This window comes from Cheilinus undulatus, linkage group 22 (genome assembly GCF_018320785.1).
Source record: "Cheilinus undulatus linkage group 22, ASM1832078v1, whole genome shotgun sequence".
Lineage (NCBI taxonomy): Eukaryota > Metazoa > Chordata > Actinopteri > Labriformes > Labridae > Cheilinus > Cheilinus undulatus.
The window spans coordinates 16605436-16629198 of record NC_054886.1 but is presented as its reverse complement, the minus strand read 5'-3'; the positions used below and the strand labels follow the sequence as shown (position 1 = coordinate 16629198).

The window sequence follows — 23763 nt, the reverse complement described above, 5'->3', positions numbered from 1 at the left end:
TGGAAAAATAACAGATTTTTTGAAGGCTTTTATTCATGTAGTGCCTTGATTTCTTAAGTACAGGCTACATTTTAATGACATCAGATCAGCAAATCTAGGTTAGCCCCCTCCTCACTGACATCACACCATAAATATTTATCTTGTCATCCTCAGTGGTGGTTTACACTTGAAGCATTCTCCTCCTGTGATGTGTTTATGTGAAGGGCGGGTGAGAGATGAAGGCATATTTGAGGTTAATTTTTGCCTGCTATGGATTTCCTCCTCTGGTCTCCAGGGCAGCAGAGAAAGGCAGACATAAACAGAGTCATACTGACGGCTGGTTGGACGGTGTATGGAAAGGGCCAGGGTCAAGGGGTCAGGAGTGTGTGTGTGTAGTTGGTGGTCTGGGCAGGTGAACGCCCCCGTGTCACACTCCTTGGATGTTCAATGTAGGGCAGTGGGTTGATTGGATGGGATGATCCGTGCAGACCCAGAGCAGATAGTGTTTTCATGAAATGATTTGTTTCTGGAAGTGTGATGATTGGCTGAGGGAGGGGCAAGACTGAGAAATGATCTGCATAGGTCATCTAAACTCACACAAAGCTGTTAACAAACACAGCCACTTTCACTCCACTGTAATTTATGACCATCACATAATCATTGATTATAAATCTTTAGCCTTCAAATTCATCCAGAATACTATTGAGAAGATGTATTCTAATCTCCCTGTGGTAAACCTGCAAGCAGACAGTGCAGCAGTGTAAAAACATGTTCGTCTTAATCAATATTCAATAACACAGCTGTCGAGCTCCAGGGAATAGCGCAGCCTCATTCGGCTAATGTGTAACTAACCCCAGGATGTCCCTTTAAAGTGCATCATGGATTTTATCCTGTGAGAGGGAAAAACAAGGAAAAATTCAAACATGTGAAGCATAGATTCATAATTATATAGGCTAGCTTTTTGTCTGGATTTGTTTTGCTTGGATTGTTTGCTCTAAATATGGATGTGTGTTTTAAAGAATAAATTTCACATAATAATGCTGCACATAGTGATTTTTTTATAAAATCAATTTAAAGATAAAACACCTAAGGGGGGTGAACATGTTTTATGGGCCCTGTACATAAAAGTGGACATTTCTGCCTGTCTCCTCTGGTCCATGCCTAACAGCACCTTTACCCACAGGTAGGTCAGTACCGTTTCATTTTACTGTTTAACTGTGCTGCTCTCTCTTTCCATTCATTCTATAAACTAAATAATGTTACCAAAAATATCAAGGGAACACTCAAGGTTCCCTGTGAGGGGAGTTGACTCACTTGTTCATGTTGGCCCGAGGAGTCATTTCAGAGAGCTGATTGATCTTGAGCAGTGATTAGCTGTTTGTCTGAGGGAAGAGGAGATTTTGTTGTTAAATGTATCACTGGAGTAAAGTCCTGTTTGGTTGTAAACAGCTCCACCTGTGCACATGGTGCATTTTGATTTGCATGGATAGTGCCGGACTGTCTGCTTCCTGTCTCTCTCTTTTACCAGGCTACAAATTACCACATTAAAGGCTAAAATAACTTATCACAGGCAAGAGACAAAAATTCATACGAAAAGGAGAAGGAAGAGAAGGTTTTGCTTCTCTGTTTGCCTTAAACTCTTCTACTATCGGCAACAACAGGTGTTTTGATTGGTTAGATGTGCTGGAAGGAAATTTTTAAAAAACTTAACATGGTTCGAAAATATATTAGCTGCAATTTCGCATGACTAAATTACACTGCTGGTGTGAAAGCTTGCAACGTGCTATATGCTAGAAAAAAAGTATTTGGTGCAAATTATCTGCGTGAAAAAAAAGTGTTTAGCGTGCAATGGCCTAAAGACTAAAAAAAAAAAAAAGTTAGAACAGTTTTGAATGCAAAAAGTAGCAATTCAAAATATAAAAACAAAGGGAGACTGATTGTGATTTTAGAAGTTTAATCATTTGACAGACTGACCTAAAAGTAGACTTCTATTGCCCAGAAATTTTACTACTTCCTGTCTTTTCTTCAGGCAGAAAAATCTAATGTTGAAAAATGAAGCTAACATAAAGGGAAATTAAATCTAGCAGTTCATCAAGTGTCCACTAGGGGCTTGCTCCAAAGGCTCTGAAAACCCCATTAACACCCATGTTAAAGTGGTTATTAATACGGCAGAATGTATTGTGTTTGTACAGCCTGGTTCAAAAATTGAATTAGGTATAATTAGGTCATGTCTTTAGTGGCACAGAGGGTGAATCATTTACAACTCAATGATACTGATAACAAAAAGGCAACAAAGTTTAAGGCTAAATGTTTTCCATGATAAGGGGGGTGTCTGATCTGGTAGATGGACAGGCTCTTTATAACTGTCAGGAGACTTAAAGCCTGTCTAAGCTTTTCCCTTGGCCGTTTCAAAGTTTAAGATTTTATACATGGCAGGTATCATCAATGGGCTTCAAGACTAAACTTAAAGAGACAAGTCAGTGATGTCACTGAGACTACATCCACGTTTATACAGTCTACTTTTCTTGGATAAAGGGGCTTCAATGTATGCATCTAAGATTTTTTTAAGTCGTAATTTAAATGTCAATTAATTTGTTACTAATTTTGACTTGTTGCTAGAAATTTCAGAAAGATATCTGAAACTTCCTGCTGTTTGCAGTGACAAACCTGCTCATAGCAGACTGTGAGATAAGCATGATGCAACAGATGGCAACAATATTCCAAGTTTCCTTTTTCTTCTTATGCATGTGATTACAGAATATTAAACCTTTCAATAGCCTGTCCTTTATTGTATCAATGATCTGACTGCCGTCGCGCTCATGAACAAAAACTAATCCCCAGCAGCCGTCCCCAGGTGGGTGGACGTTACTGTCTCTGACATTTGAGCCGCAGTGTGAAGGCAGTGTGAGCTAAAGAGACGCAGCAGTGAGCGGCCATCCAGAGGGGACAACATGCAGCTCACCCCTCAACTCCTGCCAACAAATAATTCATACGGCTAACATTTACTTTGTTCAAACGCTGCCCGCTCTTTATCCTCCGCCCTGTCTGTGAACCTTAAAGTCCCTGTACGAGCTATCTGTCTCGCCAAGGTATGTAGAAGCTCTTAAAGCTCTTTTCCTATGGTGTAGGGAAAAGGTGATAAAACCCTGAGTGCTCCACAAAATAAAACCCATTGTAGAGGTAATAATCCTTACAAAACAAAGAGGAATCCTGAAATAAACTTTAATATACAGTAAATGTACACTTTCTGACCTGTACAAAAGTTCCCTACTTAAATAAATATAAAGTAAGTCAAAATTGAAATTTGAAATTGGAATCCATTGATCCAGGTGTCAGCAAGCTCCAAGAGTGAGAGAAGAAAAAAGGAAACTGTTAAATCTGAAATCCTCTATTCCCAGAAATGATGTGATTTGGCATCGATTAAACTCACATGCCTTGAAGCTGACCTCTTTCCTCTTGGCTGTTGGTTTTTCACAACAGGTTTCACAACATAGGCAGAGCACCAATTATAAAAGCTGTTATTTAATAAAATATCAAGTAAATAAATGAGATACAATACATTAAAAAGCATGATTTTTAATCTTCTTTAAAGGTCTGGTTGAGGGTCTGAGGTCATCAAGTCCATGGGCAAACTGGCACTCTTCCACCTGCAGGGGGCAGCGCTGAGGGTGGTGTTCATAAAACCAACAAGGACGAGTTTTCAGAGCTCCAGGGGCAACAGATTTCTTCTTTGTATCCACCCTGGAGGACTTCCTGTCTCTCCAGTCTCTAATGTACACTCTCCCTCCTTCAACTGCAAAAAAAGAAAGGCCTTTAAAGAATAAAGTACAAAAGTTGGGAATACATTTTTTCCTTCTGTGTTACAAAGAGGAAGAGCTATTACAGATGTCTAGAAGTAAACAACCCTTATTCAATTCTCTAGATCAGGGGTTCTCAACCTCTTCAGCTCTTGACCCCCAAAATAAAGGTGCCTGAGACTGGGGACCCCGACTGTACCTGAAAGTGGTCGAACATAGCCATGCACATTAAAGAGTAGTCATGTGCAAACAAGGCCATCTATAAGTGGGGATAAAAGGGAGAGCTTTCTGGGGCCCAGCCAAACTGTGGGCCCATGGAGTCAGCAATATCATGGTCCATTGTCAAGTTAAGCTGTGATGACCATATTTTATATTTAACCAGAATAATAGCCAATCTTATCATAGCAACAAATAACCATAACCATCTTGAAAATGTAAATCCTTTTTCTAAAAAAACTGAATTAAAATGGGTTAATGTAAAAAAAGTGGTGGGAAAAGGTTGTAAAATGGGATTTTAGAAGTAGCAGAAATGGGTTGGAAATGGCAAAATTTTGATAAAGTGGCAAAAAAAAGCAAAAATGGGTAAAAGTGGCATAAACAGACACAAAAAGTGGTAAAAGGGGATTAAATAGTAGCAGTAATAGGTTTAAAGTTGCAAAAATGGTCAGAAAATTTGGTGAAGTGGGATTAAAAAGTGGGAAAAAGTGGTTAAACTGGCAAAAATGGGTTAACTTAGGCAGAAAATAGGCAGAAACAGGTTAAACTAGCAAATATGAGCATTGAAAATCATGAAATGTGGTTAAAATGGGCAAAAATTGCTCTAAAATTAGGTAAAAAGGGGTTAATTGTGGCAATAATGGGTCAACAGAGGCAGCAACAGGTGGGAAGTGGCAAAAATTAATTTAGAAGTGGCAAAATTGTTTAAAAATTGAATAATTTGTTGGGAAAAGGTGATAAAAAATTGTTTAAATTTTGGCATAATTGGTGTAAAGTGGCAAAAAATTGGTAAATAGAAGCAAAAATTGATCCAAATTGTGCAGAAATTATGAAAAGTGGCAAATAATAGAAGAAAAATTTGGTGGGAAAACTCAAAAATATTCTTTTTTTTTAAGGCATCTGGTGACCCCCTCTAAGGGTCTTGCGACCCCCATATAAGAACCCCTGCTTTAGATCATTTCAAATTGTTATTTTATCTGTCTGGAAGAAGCAGTTACAGTGCCTGTAAAAGTGTTAACCTCTTTAGATGTTTTAGCACTTTGACTGGTTTTAAAAACCAATCATGGTCAATATAATTTGGAGTTTTTGACAAAAGATTTTTACAAAAAAAAAAAACGTTTTAATGTCAAACTAAAAACTGATTTCTATAAGATAATGTAAATTAAATTATACAAATATGTAATGTAAAGTAAGTGACTGCATAAAAATTCACCCCCTTCAAGTCAGTATTTAGTAGATGCACCTTTGGCTGCAATCACAGCTCTGAGTCTGTGTGGACAGGTCTCAATCAGGCTTGCACAACTGGAAATTGATATTTTACTCCATTCTTCTTTGCAAAACTGCTCAAGCTCTGTCAGGTTGCAGGATGGGGCATGAATTGCACTTTTTCAAGCCCATCCACAAATTCTCTAATGGATTTAGTTTCACCTTGTTGTCTTTAAATCATTTCTGTGTAGCTTTCGCTGTCTGCTTTGGGTCATCGTCTTGCTGCAAAATAAATCTTCTCCCACGCCGTAGTTCTCTTGCAGACTGAATAAGATTGTCCTCCAGGATTTTCCTATATTTTGCCACATTCATTTTACCCTTTACAAGCCTTCCAGGGCTGCCAAGAAGCATCCCCACACTATGATGCTGCCACCACCGTGCTTCAGAGTGGGGATGGTGTGTTTGTGATAATGTGCAGTGTTTGGTGTTTGCCAAACATACTATAGTGTCTTGTCTGATGGGCAATTGTCATTTTTTTCCATCACTGTGTAACTTTTTGGTTTTAAAAAAATCCAAATTATATTGACCATGACTGATTTATAAAATCAATAAAACAGTAAAACATCCAAGGGGGGAATACTTTTTATAGGCACTGTAATGTAGTGCTGGCACCTGACATCACAATTAAGCCGTCGTCTTTCTTAAAACAAGTTTGATAATATTGTCTGTGTGCTTCTTCTTGACCAGATATCGGTATTTGTGGCGGTAGGTCATGGTAAGTCTGCCTCATGACATTATGACTAGTAATCTATTCAGAAAAGCAGCATAGACTGAATGATGCTGTGGCTGATAAGGTACAGCAGGAAGGAGGGAGTGGTTCTAAAGATAGTTTTTGAAATACCAGGGTAGATGCACCTCAGTGGAAACTAAAGCTCAGTTACTCTTAAAGAAGACAGCACTCTGTTTTGTTACAATTACGATCAATGAAGCATTGTGAATGTGCCTCAGCTCCCATTTGTTCCTGCTTCACTGCTTCTTCTCTATAGCAACAATAGCCGAGGCTCCCGGACCAGCGATAGGCCACAACACCTGAAACTTGTGACCTGAAGTTTAAACCATTCAAACCGACAGCCATTACAAAAACCAAGACCAGTGTTAAGTCGTAAGGAAACTTCCTTTACCCTTTCTTCATGTGTCAAACTTTGCTGACACTATATAAAAAAATCAAATGTGACTTTAACAAAATGAAAATTTATTTGATAATTAAAGGTGTGCAGTCCAACTACCTCTGAAGACCTGGTGATTGTTCTTGAGCAGCGTCTGAAGGCCACCACACTCCTTCTTCAGGAGCTGCAGGGTTTCCTGCTCCAACAGGCCGGCGACCTCACTCAAAGAGAGACTGCCTAGAGGAGAGGAGGAACAGAGGGACATAGGCGCCGAAGGAGGTCTGTCAACATTACAGTACATTCATCATATATGAACACGCTGCTTCAGGCACACACTGAAATAATTATTATCCACTATATGAGAGGAAAAGAGCATCCGATACAGCAGACTGGCTCCAGTCAATGTCACTGGTTGCTTTTTAGGGAGCTTAAAATGTTTGGAAAGGCAAATGATACATACGGAATTTACAAGGAGAGAAAAAAAACCTCTGTCATAGTCTTTCAGTGTTAGCCAGGGTGCTGGAGTGTGCTCAATTAAAGCTGCTCCAACAAGCTGTCAGAGCAACCAGCATGCATTTCACTGCTGCATCTCCCATCAGCCTCTGGAGAGCCCGAGAGTGTGAGTCATAGTCGTCACTCCCCCACTGGGACAGTAAATTTAGCTACCAAAGAGCAAAAACAGGAGAAAGGTTGGGTACTTAAACACAGAAACATATGCTCGGAGTTGGCAGAGTAGTACATAAATGTATGTTTTTGTGTTCGCACTTTCGCCTTTGAGGTTGGCGGTATTTCTGGCTTTGCCCTTTCTACTCTCCTGAAGAGAATTCAATCAAGGCTGACCTTTGGTTCGTACAAATGACAATCCTCCCCCTCCTCGTATCAGTGAGGGACACACCGCAGGATGTCTGAAGCTCCTTTGTGGCGTTTCGTAACTTTAATCTCTGGTGGCACTTCAGGAAATCCCTGCTGACTTAGAGGTGATTGAATTTGGAAGAGTTGCATTGTGAAGTGTATTGTCTCATTCAGGTTCAGTCAGTCAAAGACAGAGTTTTCCATTATTTTTTGAGTTATATAATCAATTTAACAGAAACGCCACAGTGGTTTCATTTTTCTTATACTTGTCTCTCTGCCATTGAAATCTGTGAGAAACATATTGTCCACACAAACACGTCCTAATTTTAGCTGGTCAAGTTTATGCCTAAAATATGCGACACACTCCCACATTCACAGATACTCAAAGAGCCAAACACAGTCCTGCTCTGCAAAGTGTGAATCTGGGCAGACTGCCGTCCTACAGCTCAGACGCCAGAGAGCTCCGGGCCTTAATACAATATCAATACAGCATTTAGAGCTGCCCTTTACTGCCTTCGATGTTAATGGAGATTAATGGAGGAAGGGCAACATGGACAGAGCAGAATCTGCTTGGACTCAGACCAACAGAGGCAACTATTAATGGCTCCACTTGGCGTACTGTTTGACTTTTCTAAGGCTCAGCGTCCCCTGTGCAAAACACTAAGATGTCCGTGTATTGATTGCCTGTTGTGGTTGATTGTTTTTGCTGCTTTGGCCAAATGAGAATCAGGCTGAGTGGGGAAAAAGAGCTTGAAAATTGCTGAGTGGTCGATAGAAATTTGAAAGGACCCTTTTCAGCACACAGGACTGCTCGTGTTTTTATTTGACTGTCAATCAAAGCCTCTTTACGTAACATCAATAAGAGCTGAAGATGGGCCTGAACATGGTGACCAGTCAAGAAAAAGGAGAACATTTATATTCATCTGGGACCGTTTTTCAAATTACCCCTAAAAATCTCATCTTATTTGTGTGAATGCTGGCATGTCTGACCCCTTCAGGACACTTAGACCTAAACCTGTTTTAAACAATTACCAACATTTAAGCTAAGCAAAACATTTCATAAATAAAATAGAATAAAAGGTCAGAGGTCTAATCCAGGATTAAATTATGCGTAGACCTGTTATAAAAGTACTTACAGTGACTCGCTCTAGCTTCATTAGCTTCAGCTAAAGCTAGCATAGCTTCGCTATCTAGGTACTACATAAACAAATGTAGCTAAGTTAGCTCTAGCTTTAAGATTATGAGCTTTAGCAAGCTAAATTAGTGCTAATGTAGCTACATTAGCTATCACAGGTGGTGTAGCTACACAGCTAGCAATATTTGCTGTGTTTGAGTGTTTTAATGAAGGATGAGGGTATTTTCCTGTAAGTAGACTGTTTCCTCAGCTGTATTATACAGTTTTTAATTAGGTTTGGCAGGTCAGATATTTTGACCTTTAATTTTTAATATCTTATCCCTAATTCAAACTCTAACCAGAAGTTTAATCCAATTTTATTTTCAAAATTTTTGCAAGTACTTCTGTCCTGACAGAGGGTTGTCTTCAAAATACTTCAAATTCAATCAAGAATTCCCCGTAAATTTGTATAGCTACCCTGACAAATAATCAAAACTATCTCATATGTCCCTACATGACCATAGCATAGCGTTTCAACATTTTAAAAGTTAGAAAGCTAAAAAAAAAAAGGTAGTAGCATCCAAACACAGAAGATCTCTGGTGTCCAATCAGGTGTCTCTGGGACACCACATGATCACACACCATAATTTCATAATTTTTTGATAAGTAAGTCTATGGCATCTGCCATTATAGCTAATATTCAAATCAGCAATTCCAGCAACTAGACTATAGGGTATGCATGTTGTTGTGGCTGATGGGGACGGCACAAAAGAGTGAGTGGGCATGTTGCATGCCTTCCCCTTCCCAGCCTCTCCATGACATTTTTTGAAACTCCAGGGTAGATCAGCCAAAACTCTTTTAGTTGCTCAATAATAAGCAGTTGAACAGCTACACTTAGTGAAGTCGACAGTCAGTGTACTTTTCCACTTAAAGTGTCAGGAAATGCTTACAAATGCTAATTTCCCTAAGCCCAAGCTAGCATATATCACACCTAAAACCCTAAGTATTTGTTAAAGATTACTAAAAAAAGAGGCCAGCAGGAAATACTCCTGTCTGAGAACCATGTAATGGATACTTTTTAATTCACTGGACTTTAACTACAATTGCTGACTGAATTTTTTTTGCTAACTGTTCAAACACAGGTGTGGGGTGAGTCCAGGTCACAATAATGAGGACTGCAGGTGTGAAGGAAGAGAATTGTTGGAAGCTCGATTCACTGCTGGCACTTCTAGAGGATCGTGGGCTTTAATTGGCAGAGAGAAAATCCTTTCAGGACTCCTACCTGTTATTAATACATCTCACCCACTCCCTCTATTTTGCAAGCTATTCCTGTGTGCACTGTGGTACAGACAATATGTGCACACAGGATTTTCATCCACATGTGATACCATGTGATTTTTTTCCTCACTGTACCTTTAAATTAAGATGGCAGGGTTGAGATTTAGTGTTGCAGTGTGATGCATGTAAGATGTACAGCTGTACGCCGACTTTCAGCATGATTACATAACAAGGGGAGCCGAGTCAGCAGTACAGCTTGCATGAATAACTAAGTTCCCAGACCTAAAGCGTCAGACTTTTCATGTTAACCTTTTGGGAAAACAGTAATATAGAGAGTATCTTTTCTTCAGAGGGCAGATATGATGCTATGTAAGAGCTAGATAGCTAGACATTTGTTTTTTTATTTTAATCAGGAAATCACTTTTTTAAAAATGATGACTATTTTTGTAATAAAAATATTCCAAAAAGTCAGAATAATTTGAATTCAAATTTCCCTAGCCTTAAATCAAGGCTTTTGTAAGAAGTCCTTGTTTTGTTTTGAAGTTTTCATGTGTCAAATCTAGAGGAAGAAGCTGCAAAAACTAGTGAATTTAGTAGGTAAATGTGTATTTTTGAGATGTGTTTGTAATTCAGTAAAAGTATTATAAAAGTGGTAAGGATACAGAATCAAACGTAGGTTTTTCTGTAAAGCCAAGCAGCAAAATAACCAAAATCAGGCTTGTATATGACTTAAAATATCAAAAACTATGAGATCAAAATAGCAGTTATCTCTGTAATTGAATCATGAAGGGCTTTCAGTGACTGACGCCCTCCTGGATCCCTTCAGTCTGGGCTGACTCACCCTGACTTCACTCTATGTTCTTACACAGCAGATAACTGGTAGGAAAACCTCAATACAAATGCATCCTCATGCATAAATCATATCTGGTGGTGCATAATTCATCCACCCATCGTTACACAGAGCTGCACACTCTCTTATTCTTTCTCGCTCATATTTCACACTCATTCCAGCATCAAAATCCTGCAGATCTGTTTTAATCAATCAATTCTTCATTCCTTTTTAACACCGCCCTGCATGTGTCTGTGCAGCAGCAGGGTGAGGGAGCCCAGACTAAGGTGATGTGTGCGAGGGCGGTGCGTGGCAGGAAGTGGCTTGCGGAGGAAGTGGTGCAGAGATCAAAGCACTGTCTCTTTGTGTCATGAGGGGCCTGCTGACAGATGCCGAGACAGGGGCAGGGCGACAGGATAGAGGTGGAGGTTTAGATGGGATGATAGAGGGAGGTTTGGATGAGAGTTTCAGGGCACAGAACCCACGAGGACGGAAATATATCACCGTTGTTTAGCAGGTGGTTATGATTCATCTTTAGCTGTCAGGAGAAAAATTACCGCCTGCCAAAAATGTGAAAATGTTGCTTTTGGCATGTTTCAGGTCAGCTAGCTTAATGGCAGATACATTTTTCTTATAAACTGCATATACATATTCTTACACAAAGTTTTCTGCCATTAGAAGCAAACAATGAGGGGCAACAGTAGCCAAGCAGTTGAATCCACATGCATTTTCAGATCCAGTCTAAGGCTTCTCACATGTCATTACCCAATTTCCCTCTTTCTCTCCCCAGATTCCTACTATTCACTATCCTGTATAAATGAAGGCATAGATGTATTAAAAACTAAGTCATCAATGAGCTGCTGCAGCATCTTGATTACAAAAAAAATCTGTAGTTCAACCTGCAATCTCCAAAATAACAATGATGAAGACCGGGGACCCTACCATCCCTAAGGTTGGTGGCAGGATAGTTAACCACAGCCGTGGATATTCAACAACAGTCATGTGCAGACTTTGTGCAGTATTTTTATAACCTATAATCCTGTGGTGTAGAGTTAAGCTCTAAAAATCAGAAATCAGTAGTCCTCCATTGTTGTTGAACTTGTGGCTACTGAACGGAGCATACTGTGAGAAAACTCTATTTTTACATTTTTACATAGCAACAAAAACTATGGCATTTTCAAAAGTTCTCACTCTGGGGCCTAGATGAAGGGGTATATATTTTTTTAACTGTTTGTGGAACTTTTTAGCTGTTGTGTTTTACCTCCTTTATTCCAGCCACCAGTCGACTCCCCACCGTCATCCTCAGTCATTCCCAGCAGCACATTAGCAACCTGCAGGACAACACTGTCGACAAAATCACGTGGGAGAGCAGCGCAGTTACGAACCATTTCGACCCTTTCTCTCGGCTGGAACCCAGCCCCCCAGCAGGTCCCGGGGGTCCCTTCAGTCCCTTTATCACCAAGGCAACAGTCTACGTCATGTCTGACTTGTGACACTTGAACTGTGACATCGGGGGCGGCCTGGCGGCTCTGAACGTAACCAGCTCTTCGCTGCTCAGCCTCAGCTTCATCATGTAGCTTATAATTTCTTGACTTTCCCACCAGACACACCTGTGGAAAGAAGAAGATGAGGGTCAGGGCTACCAAAACTAGAAACTAGAAACTAAAAACCAAAACAAAATAAAGAATAAATCTAAATGTGTTAAAAAACATACAATATTATTCGAACAGAGACAATCTTTTTGTGCAGAAACAACTTCTAATCACCTGCTTTTATAAACAAGCTAATTATGACAAATCCACTCCATTAAAGCCAAGCAAGCATATGCTCACTCTTCTCATGTGTCTATCTGTATTCACGCTACTAATGGTACCAGCTGTGAGAGAATTGTCCCTTTGGGGGCCATAAACACTTGATTTATTTCTGTCCGCCCGCGCTAAACAAGGCTCAGGTGGAGAAGAACAGGAGTACACTTCACACGTTGTGAAGAAAAGTTTCTGAAAAGTAAAATATGTTCATGAAATCCTTTCTCTGTTGGAAAGATTGGGATAAAAAAAGATGATATGTGACACAAGTCAGAGTCACACTTACATGTTCCATGTTCATGTTTGTGAAGAACTTTTTAACACCTACTGATTCTATCACTGGATCATCTTTTACATAAAGCCAGTGCTCAGAGGTGGGAAACTCAGCTATGTATATGAGCATATGCCAGAGGACTCATTTTTCTGATACTGTAGTCTATTTAAAATCCAACATTAATATATTCAATAAATTATTTTTATAATGGCAAAATGAAGAAATAAAAGGTCTAAGATGTCTAAATCTGTAGCTGTGAGCAAATAGGATTCCTTGGTAAAATACATCAAGGCAAGATGGAGGTTAACCTTTTACAAAAATCTTTATATTTGATTTAAAGGTGGTGGAGAGCTACAAAAACGTTATTGGAGTAATTTGGTAGACCAACCACTCCTGGGAGGTTTAAACATTGTTTCAAGTCTTCTCCATTTGTGGATAATGGCTCTAACTCTGGCTCGCTGGAGTCCCAAAGCCTCAGAAATGGTTTTGCAACCCTTTCCAGACTGTTAGATGTCAATGACTTTGCTTTTCATCTAACTTGATTTTCTTTAGATGGCGGCATGGTGTGTGGCATTTTGAGATCTTACTTTGCTTTGTTAAGTGATTTTTGGATTCAACAGGTCTGGCAGTAATCAGGCCAGGATGTTTCCAAAAAATGAGGTTAATCAAGGTAAGTTCATGGGAGGCAGGGAGGTTTGGATGGGATTTTTCACTTAATAAATGAAATCATGATTTAAAAAAACTGCATTTCTGATTTACTCGGGTTATCTTTGTCTCCTTTTATAATTTGTTTGATGATCAGAAACATTTCAGTCTGACTGAATTTTTTTGACAGCATTGTAGAGGTTGAGCAGAGGTGGGTCCTCAGCCTCTTTCCATAGCCATACCTCAATCCTTCTTAAAAAATCAAAAGGGATGTTTAATTTATTTATTATTCAAATATAGATTTATATTATTCATTTTTCCAGTTCAGCCCTTATATAGTGTGTGTCCACTAAAACATGAACTATTCCCACCAAAATTGTTTTTTGAACCAGGCTGTAAACATTTGTATTTCTGCTGTAAAAAAATGTGTTTTAACATGGGTGTGTATGTGACTTTCTGTGCTTCTGTAGCCAGCCCCTAGTGGATATTTGAGGAAATGCAGCTCTGTTCACTTCAGCACAGGCTTCTCTCTTTTAACACAAGAGGCTGCCACTTGAACATAACATTACAAACTCAGAAATGGGGGCGTGTTTCTGTTTTGCATTATAGGGTAAGTTCCATGCCTGTAAACAAAGCTGCAGAGAAAATCTAAAAATGCTGTTGCAGATTTTTAGTTCATTTTAAAATAGGGCTGAAAATATTCGGATTTTTTAAATTTTCCCTTGCATATTTAACACTCGATTAATACCAGAGACGGATTTCTAAGTATCCATAAATAAAATCTAAACACTTGACATTCGATGACAAAGATGGCTGGGAAAATAAAGAAAGCACGGGAAATGGCTTATAACAGAGACCACTGGATTTAAATGGGTGCTTCAATTTCTAAGAGCACAATGAGTATTTATGAAGAGCTTAACAAGCCTCTTTCTGAACCTAGATTTAAGAAAAATTTGATTTTCAAAATCTGCCATGTGTTATGACAGTAATTTAGGAAGCCAAATAGATGATGTATGAGGTACAGCCCTGAATCTTTACCCGTTTGGTGGACGGTATTCTCAGGCAGTCCTCCTCTGTGTTGAAGCCACTGACTCTGCTGACCTCGGTGATGAAGTCGATGTACTCTTTGTACTGTGACTTCTTACACTGGCGTCGCTGATACTTCCCGTAGAAGTCAAAGAAACAGCAGGGCAGGACGAAGAAGCGGCATGAGTAAGATGACCTGCAGCAGGATACAGACAAGGATGAATGATTACTGTAAATCTACAACAATAAATCATCTACTTATAGCTGTGTTCAATCCAGAGAGATTATGGATGGTTCAAGAGTCAGGAAACAACAATCCATTACTAGAGCTCACCATCCAAAACCACATTAGAGTGAGGTTTAAGCTCAATATCGCCATCAGGTGGTGACTTATGGAAACACAGCCATTAGTACATGCAGGAACAAACATGCACGCTTTCACACATCCTCCCTCTGCACATAATGTGATTCCAAATTGGAGAGATCAGCTGGCACTCAAGCCGCTGAGTGAGATTGTGTCTGCTGATGAAGACTTGCCTGGCTGCTATGACAGGGATCCACGGTGTGAGCTCGTCTGAGTGGTTCCCAATCAGCCAGTCCGTATGTGGGAATAAGAAGCTCTCACTGGGGGTAATTGCTTTTTCCTGAAATAGCAGAAACCCAACAAGCACAAGAGCTCCTTAAAGCAGGGGAAATGCACAACGGACTGATTAGATCCTGAAACTTAATAGAAATTGTCCAAAAAGAAAACTTTCAACCCAGCAAAACTTTTAGGAAATGAGAACGACAACTGTTATGAGAACTGGCAGCAACAATACTATGACACACAAGATGATTTAAAAACATAATCAAGAGCAAATTCAGCTAAAAAATTACATGAAATATATTTCTGCTGATAAGGATTGTAAAAGTTATTTAGGACCACTGAGGCAGGTACTAGTAGCTTTAAACTAAATCTTCAAAATAAAGGTTCAGGGTTGACTACAGCGCCCTGTATGACCAGAAAATAGGTCTGTCACATTCATTTTGCAAAAATCTTTCAATAATAGATCATGTGAAAAGGAAGCAGTCAGCAGCATGTTGTTGAAGACTGAGGAATGATGGGAGTGTTGCTGAGAGAGGGACAGATTTCTAAATGTGTATGTCTGTATGAGGCACTTGGCAATGGTAGTGGCATTAGCCTCCAGTGATTTCAGTGAGCACTGTGTAGCAGACGTGTAAACTTTCCAACTTTTAGGTAAAATGTGCCAAAAATACAATGATGGCTCAAGTGCACGCTTTATCAAAATTTTTTAAGTTTATCTTTCACACAGAAAGCCTCTGTTTGCTTCGGGCAATGAGTCTGCTTCAGTGAATCGTCAACTCCTGATCAGCTGTTTGGGTCTGTGGGCTCCATCAGAGACAACAACAACAAAATGAGCTGAAGCAAAACTAAAACTAGCAATTTAGACTCAAGTGATGATGACATGGCATTTATTGCGGATATGAGGGAATACTTTTATGACCCAGGAACTTCTACAGATGGAGACTCAGCAGCCAAAGGGGACGGGTGAAGAGAGAAAGTTCCCTAGTGGTGCAGGAGGGGAACCTGTGAGCCCATGAACATGGAGAGCTGCTGCTTTCACTAGTGGCTTTGACAACACTACTTCAGGACATTTCTGTTCAGAGGACAGCCTGCATCACTCTCCCTTCAGAGTTCCCTGCCTTACTGAACACCGTTGTTTTATAGACCTTCTTTAACTTTGTGGAGATAAACTGGAAAAACCAACCTGAACCAGAAGAGCAGAATAGAAATTTTTCATCCGAGTAAGTTTAAGAGCTGTCCCTTTATCCTTCTAATGCCTGATAATTAGAAAAGCTAAAGTCAACATGGTATGTTTGCCTTATTAGAACAGTGTGTCAGCTGGCCAAGTGAAAAACTGAGATGAATTATGCCGTTTAGTTTATCAGCTGTTTAGATACACTGTGGCAGAAGAGCACAGCCTGCATTGTAAAGTAGAGCCACAAGGAATAAGCATTGTGCCTTTAAAACATGATTTTTTGCAAATTATAAACTGTGATCATTTCATTTTGGACTACAGCTGAGGTCATTTTACCTGCCATATAGTTTTTACAGCACATACTTTTTCTCTGTACAATTAAATATATATAAATAATTCTTCAAAAAGTCCAGAATAGAAGCAATGCGCCTTTTATTACTATTTTATCTCTTGTTCTTATTCAGATTGTATGAAATCATTATAACATTGTACATACTGTATCAAACAGTACAAAGATAGGTTAACTGGCTTCGTTTTAGCTGACGGCTGGTGACGTAAAGCCATAGGCACTTCTCAAGAGAGAACTGCACCTGCTGCAACAACATATTGTGCTTAAAGCAGGCAGCCGAGGCACTCTGTAGTGATGAGATAGACATTGTTCTCCCTGTTGAAAATGACCATTAGGTCAGTTTTCAAACTACAATTTTAAGGTGGAAAATGTGCTCCTTTAGTTGTAGAAGATCATGTAATAACTGTCCCTTGTTGACCGAAAATCTATCCATTCAATGGGTTTGAAAGTGATACCTACATTAATCAAAACACAGAGCAGCAGCAGCTCAGAGGAATGACACCTATAGCATGTACCTCCCTGATTCTTGTAAAAAAAATGATAATTAAAAACCTGGATGTAGTTACAATGAGTCTGCCCTCTTCTCACTCACCTCCAGCAGAGTCTGGGGGCCAAACATGTCCCAGATCTTCCTCCTGCGAACATCGATGCCCTTTCCAGGGTGCTGCAACACAAGACAGTGTGACGGTTAATTCACACTCTGCCTATCAAACACTGTGTGTAATTCAATTAAACCTGACCCAGTTTGTGATTGGCTATTAAGGCGACACAGAAACTGTTCATTTAATTCATTCACAGACATGCATCCCCTCACCTGGACTCTCTTAGGCCCCGCAGCATTGAATAAACTGATAAGGAAGATTTGGATCACAGAGATATGTCTGTTTCCAAGGCCAGAGTTTAACAAGTTTACTAATCATACAAAATTAATTACAAAGAAAACATGTATAAAGACGTCCTACTTTCTTTTTGAATAATTATCAGCATTTGAAAATTTATCTTTTATCTTTCTTGATATTGCTGCTTGTTTTTATCCTTGAAAATAGGTACATTTAATTGGACTTTTTCCTACTTTTGGAGTGTTTTACAGACTGGGTGATTTATAGACTGGCTTCAGCTCTACAGTCCAATAAAGGCAAAAACCGCCCCAAAATAATATAAATAATGAACAAGCCAGGCTTTATTCTCATGATAACTTCCACTTAAACTGACTCTGCTAGCACATGCTACATTAGCATGTAGCTCAAAGCATCACTAGAATCCTCAGCCTAACAAAACAGCTGGCATGACAGTGAAGTTTTACAGCCTGGTACCGAAAGCTTACATAGGTTTTAAACCTGCTTAATCAGCACTATTGAGTCAAAAAGACACTGTCTAAATCACAAAATATATCCACATGTGTCAAATGCACTACAATAACATGTCTGTGCCCCAGTGATGTTTGCACCTACTTAATAAATACTTACTGATACTAAATGAGCCATTATGCATTCAACTGTGGCAAAACTGGTCCCTTTCCATGCAAATCAGCTTAGTGTAGTTAACTAGAAATGCTGCTTAAAGACTCGAGTACTGGAGTAAAAGAAACACATTTTGCTAAGAGTTGGTGGTTGCTGCACTGCAGTATTTATAAGACATGTCAAACGCCAAGAGATGCAGCAAAAAGCGTGAGCTTACGATGCCCAGATTTTGGAGCTATAAGCTGTCTCACTTCATTCTTAGTGAATTCCCCCTTAGTTTAATTAAATCAAGGTTCAAAGTTTAGAAAAAAAGTATAATTCTATTCGAACTGTTTCAATCAGTTTTCAAATAGCCTAATCTGCAGGATAGACGTGCAAAGTGCTTGCGAAGGGCAGGACTTTTTCGAAAGATGATCAGAAGGTAATTGGACAAATGCCGTCTATCACATTCATAATGGGCGAAAATGAGCTGCAAGACAAAATGAGGCAGGCCTCCCGTAACTCTTGAAAACTCGCACCGAAGCAAAAAAGGAACTACTCCATAATTAAAAACCTTTCAAAACTGTTCTTTTCTACTATAGCACTATACAACAGCTACATCTGATAAATTGCTACACCAGTCATAGCCATTGCTATCGGCTTCCAGTACAACTTAACATCACTCGTAGCTACCGCCTCAATCTCCTCTAATGATGCCAATCGGTCAGAACCATTTTCAGGTCTGACACAGGTCTGTTGATTGGAACTTAGCAAGATGGATTTGTTCAATGACTGACAGAGTCTGGCAATTCCATCTGCTTCACTGGTATGACATTACTTTTTTGGCTTTTGTCTTTATTAGAGAGGACAGCCAAAGAGAAACTGGAAATATGGGGAGAGAGGGAAGGGGAAGACATGCACCAAACATGCTAAACTGCTCATAAATGCAAACATCCAACCAGCCAATCAAATGGCAGTAAACAGTGCATGTAGACATGATCAAGAGGATGTGCTGAAGTTCAAACCAAGCATCAGAATGGGGAATAAACATGATTTAGGTGACTATGGACAACAACTCACCCCTTCATTGGTCAGTATGTGAACAAGGAGGCCGTTTCCACAGCCCAAGTCCACAAAGGATTGAGGGGCAGCGAGGCCTCTCTCTGCTCGCTCCTCGGCCCAAAGCACCTGCAGTTCAATGAAAGAGACTACGTGCATGAGAGCGTTCAATCATGTCTGCAAAAGCCAATTTACATGTGCAGGGTGACACCTGCTGCTGCAGACACCCTTTCACCTGCCTCTGCTTTGAATTGATTTAGTGGGTCAAAGCTATTTTTCACACTCAGAATTGATTGACCCAGCTTTAGATTGCATGAACTGACAACATGTGATGGATAAAAAATTAGTTTCACCTACATATACAGACATATTTGTGCACTTGACAGAGGCCATACTCGATTAAAATAAGTGAAAAGAGACGTGAGAATTATTCTTCATCTACAATCAATCTCAAGAGCCTGTTCAGGTATTATTGATGGCCAGAACTCACAAGGAGATATGTAGCAATGGCAACATCTTCGTAGACAAACTTCTCAGGATCTGTAACTTCAGGCCAAACCTGAAAATAAAATAAATGCTCATCAAAAGCTGCATTAGTGAGACAATAACAAAAGAAAAGGAATGAAAACACACTTCAGTCAGCATTGCTGTGATTTGGGTAGAGCAAGATAATCTCAGCAATGCTGCTATTAGGCACAAAATCTTAACCTTGAGTGTGATATTACTTTTACACAGCAACTCAATATAGTACTTAATACATGGGTTACAACGACCTCACCTTACCTTGACCATAGCCTTGTATTTCTCCTTCAGTTGCTGGTACACGATGCTGTACTTCTCCACAGGCAGCAGAGACAGTGTGCTCCTGAACTCACTGTTCCTGTTCTCAGTGGCCCAGCGCACAAGTTTAGGCAGTAGATCTGAGGACAGCCAGGGCAGCTTTGGGTAGGCAACACCATCAGAGAACCAGTTGTCTGGGGTTAGCACATGTAGCTCCAATGACCTGCAGAAAAAGGCATATTTGCTGTATTGTAACACAACAACCACACAATGTAGTCTAATCTGTACAATCCAAATAATCTAGCTTGGTATACCTGATAAACTAGCTCTAGTTCTAGTTGGGCATGGAAAACATTAAGGTTGCTGGCCAGTGGTACCTGTAAACTAGCTTGGTTTTGGCTAGGCAGAGGGCGCTCAAACTACAGCAAGTTGTGTTCAATAATCTACTCTTAACTGGAAAACTGTGTGTGCATTATAAAGTAGCATATACAGCAACATACAACTCTCAGTTTCTTATTATGAATAATTAAGTTTTTTGTTTGTTTTTTTTAAGATTTATTTTTGGGCCTTTTCATGCCTTTACTTGACAGAGGAAGGCCAGTGGATAGACTCGGAAACAGGGAAGAGAGTGAAGAGAGACATGTGGAAGAGGGCCACAGGCCGGATTCGAACCCGGGCCGCCCGCGTACATGGGTGGTGCCTTAAACCACTCGACCATCTGCACTCCCAAATCATTAAGTTTTTGCTAAAGACAAAGCATTTAATGCTTCATACATCAAACTGTGCTATGTAAGTTAACCAAAAATATTTTCACTTGGGTGTTTTTGGTGTATGTTATCAACTTTTAATTTATTTATTTATTTCCTGTGGCTTTGTGCAGCTAGCTTAGATAGCATTCACTTTTGTTTAGGAAGAATAAACAGTTTTTTAATCATGAAAGCTGGCAAAATAGTCGTAGCACTGTAAAGGTAATGGAAGGTTAATACTGTGTAAGCCAATAAACTAGTTTAACTTAACGTAAAATAAAACATTCAAGCCAAAGTTCGCTAAGTGACAAGTTTTACCATGGTAAAATGAACAGTTCAAGGTATTTGTCAGCTGACAGAGTAGTTTTAGCCTGATAAAATAAACAGCTTTTGCTAATGTTAGCTGACAAACCAGTCTCAGAAGGGTAAAAGAACAGTTTAAGTTAGTTAGCTGACTGCGTAGTTTGGTTAGATTGGTTAAACAAACCGTTTCAGTAAACGTTAAAAGACACCTTGGTTTTAGCATGTTAGCTTAGTCATGTTGGCCAACTAAATAGTTTTATCTCAGTAAAAGATCAGTTTAAGTTAAAGTTAGCTGACTAATTTAAGCTAGGTAAGATAACAGCTAAATATTAGCCGACAAATTAGTTTTAGCACTGTAAAATGAAGTGTTTTAGCTGATGTCAGCTGACAAAATGAACATTAGCTGACAAGCTGTTTTTTACCTGGCTAACACCAGTCAAAATCATGTTAGCTGACTGACTAGTTTAACCTAGGTAAAATGAACAGTTTAAGCTAATGTTAGCTAAGATAAAAAGGAAAACTGAGTCAGTGTTCTACAATCTATACATTTATTTACTTGTACAGATTTGACAGAGGACTTACTCTTTAATATCACAATGCAAAATAACTCGGTCATCACTCAGACGGTATTACAACTACAAGCCCCAATATCAAATCACTGTGTTGTCCTTAACATTGTATGCAGTTAAAAAAAAATACAACTGTATTTACAATGGTGCATGAATGCTCTCCAAAATAATTCATTAAAGACCCTGTAAAGTAAAATCCAAAGTTTTTGTCTTGAAACACTAGATTTGTTGGAAAATGGTTGCTGTAAACATGTGAAAACACTGAGATTTAAAATGTGTCTGAATTTCTGGATTGAGACCGTTAGAAAGTTTTTCAACTCTTTCCTGGCTTGGTTTAATTTGGCCAGGGCCAATAAGTGGACTCATGATGTCACGAGCCCACAGTCGGGAATGACCCCTCCCCCCTAACGCTACAATATAAAAACACTGAGCAGTTCATCTCATTACAGTCTGTTTTTAGCTGACGTCACTGCCTTTATTGAAAGTTAACAGTCAGTTAAATGCTGTTTTTCTGTTCATTGCGAGGTAAACTTGCCAAATCTATCAGCCACAGTGGCCTGTGAATCATTTATAGTATCATAACAGAGATTTGAGCCAGAAAACAGCTCATTCAACAGACACACCCCAACATCCTGGAGCAGATTTTTCTGCTTCATTTTTAATGATTCTGAAGTTTAATTTTATAAACTTAGAGAGTTTGTATTTGATTGAATTTTGATCAGGGGGTTCATAACACAGTGACCTGTCATACAAGAAATCTAAACACAAATGCATTTTCACTTTACAGGGTCTTTAAAAGACTTGTGCAGGCATTATGTCCTTCAACATTGTATTTATAATGTGTAAACAAACTAAATCCAACACAATACTAATTGTAAGAAACATGTTCATTAACAAAGTATCCAGGAAAAAAAGTTAACCTTCATGTTTTTTAACATTAGACCTAAAGTAAACTCACCATTGTTCACAGTCCTGATGGAGGAGCTGAATCTGATAAATGTTGCCCCTTTTTAGAGACACCTGTCCCTCTGAATCTTCTTCAAATGGGAGGAAGGTCACCTGCTGTCTGCAAAGGTCTTGAAGAGAAAAATCCTAATCTTAACACTTGTTTTTAGAGAACCTAGCTTTTACAGATTTTCCATACAGTCCACTCTTACCTTTGACAACAACTTCTTTATGCAGCTGAGTCCCATAGCAGCTGACTTTAGGAATGAATGTTCTGACACTAGAAGTCCAGGGTTTGTCCTTGTCATGCGTCTGTGCAGGTAAAATCCTGTTATTTAGGAAAGAAAACACATCCTCCGAGAGTTCAGGATCACCAAGTAGAAAAAGCAGATCATCTCTGCCCACATCTCCAATCTCTGTCTCTTTAACTCCGCAGAGACGTTTGTTTACGACGTGAGGTTTCTTTATCCACACATCTACTGCCGACCAAAAGCCCTCAGGCAGAGTCTTACATTCTCCTGGAAACTTGATATCGAAAAGTTTTGGCATTATTGACCAGATGCGACTTCAACCCATGTGTGTACAGCAGAGAGTCACTTCCGGGGGGGGAGTTAGTTCGTATTCAAGACGAAGCTCGTCGTTTCAGATGAATGTTGATTATAAGTTCGAGTGATAATTTCCCGATTAACATTAAATAATAACACAAATGTTAAGCTTTAAAACCTCACGTATGGTTTGAAAATGAAAAACGCTGTCGCGCTATGATGACGTTTGCACCGGTGACAGATTTGCTATATTCCAGTGGCACAGTAGAGGGCGCTGTTTCTCTCGTCTGGAATTTAAAGGCTGTTAAAAGTGACCCAAAAGGATTATTTTTATCTTGGCTTGACCTTTTTATGATAAGACACAAATATGAAAACAAACACATTTCTAAAATAACCCGGTCATTAATAATGTCATAATGATGTTGATAGTATATGAGTCCAGATAAAACATGATATCAGTTATCAATAATTGAGGTTTTTCATTAAGCAAGACAAGGAACATCTTCAAAATGTTTCAATAGTTTAACACAACTTTCAAAGTAAGTATTTTCATATCACTTAATAATTAACAGCATTATGTACATTAAAAGCGATGTATTAAACGTTTCTATTTTTGGTTGGTTGGCTGGCTGGTTGGTTAGTTGTGTTTTTTTATTGTACAGCTTCATTATTCAAATATATAGCCTATATATATATATATATATATATATATATATATATATATATATATGACTAAACCACTATAACAGTGAGCGTATGAAAGGATAATTCATGTCTTTCATATCAAAAACAATATCCAAAGCCACTGGGGCTTTTTACATTTCTATATTTAAACTGTGTCTTCACCTTTAAGGCAGATAATGCCAAAAGATGAATCAACTCATATTTTAATTGCACCTCCTTTGTTCCCCTGACAGACGTCATGTATCTTATTTCTTCTCCATTCATTTCAGAGTGTTCACATTTCTAACTGGTTGGTTTTGTAGATACTTGTGATGACTACTTTTCTCTGCGGCTGGTGACTGATACTGTATGTTTCTTTTACATAAGCAAGAAAACTATCATATTACCATTTTACTTC

At 39.1% G+C, this 23763-nt stretch overlaps 1 protein-coding gene across 1 annotated transcript; it reads right to left on the bottom strand.

Annotated features, from left to right (window-relative positions):
• Positions 1 to 3485: 3485 nt before the first annotated feature.
• trmt44 (tRNA methyltransferase 44 homolog) lies at positions 3486 to 22915 on the bottom strand. Its single transcript, XM_041779536.1, has 11 exons — positions 22350 to 22915; positions 22151 to 22268; positions 19578 to 19797; positions 19285 to 19353; positions 18816 to 18923; positions 16889 to 16960; positions 14725 to 14831; positions 14200 to 14383; positions 11699 to 12047; positions 6485 to 6601; positions 3486 to 3772 (listed from the first exon to the last, which is right to left on the bottom strand). Exons 1-11 carry the CDS (start codon positions 22684 to 22686, stop codon positions 3540 to 3542), a joined length of 1914 nt encoding a protein of 637 aa, XP_041635470.1. The 5' UTR covers positions 22687 to 22915; the 3' UTR covers positions 3486 to 3539.
• Between the last annotated feature and the right edge of the window lie 848 nt (positions 22916 to 23763).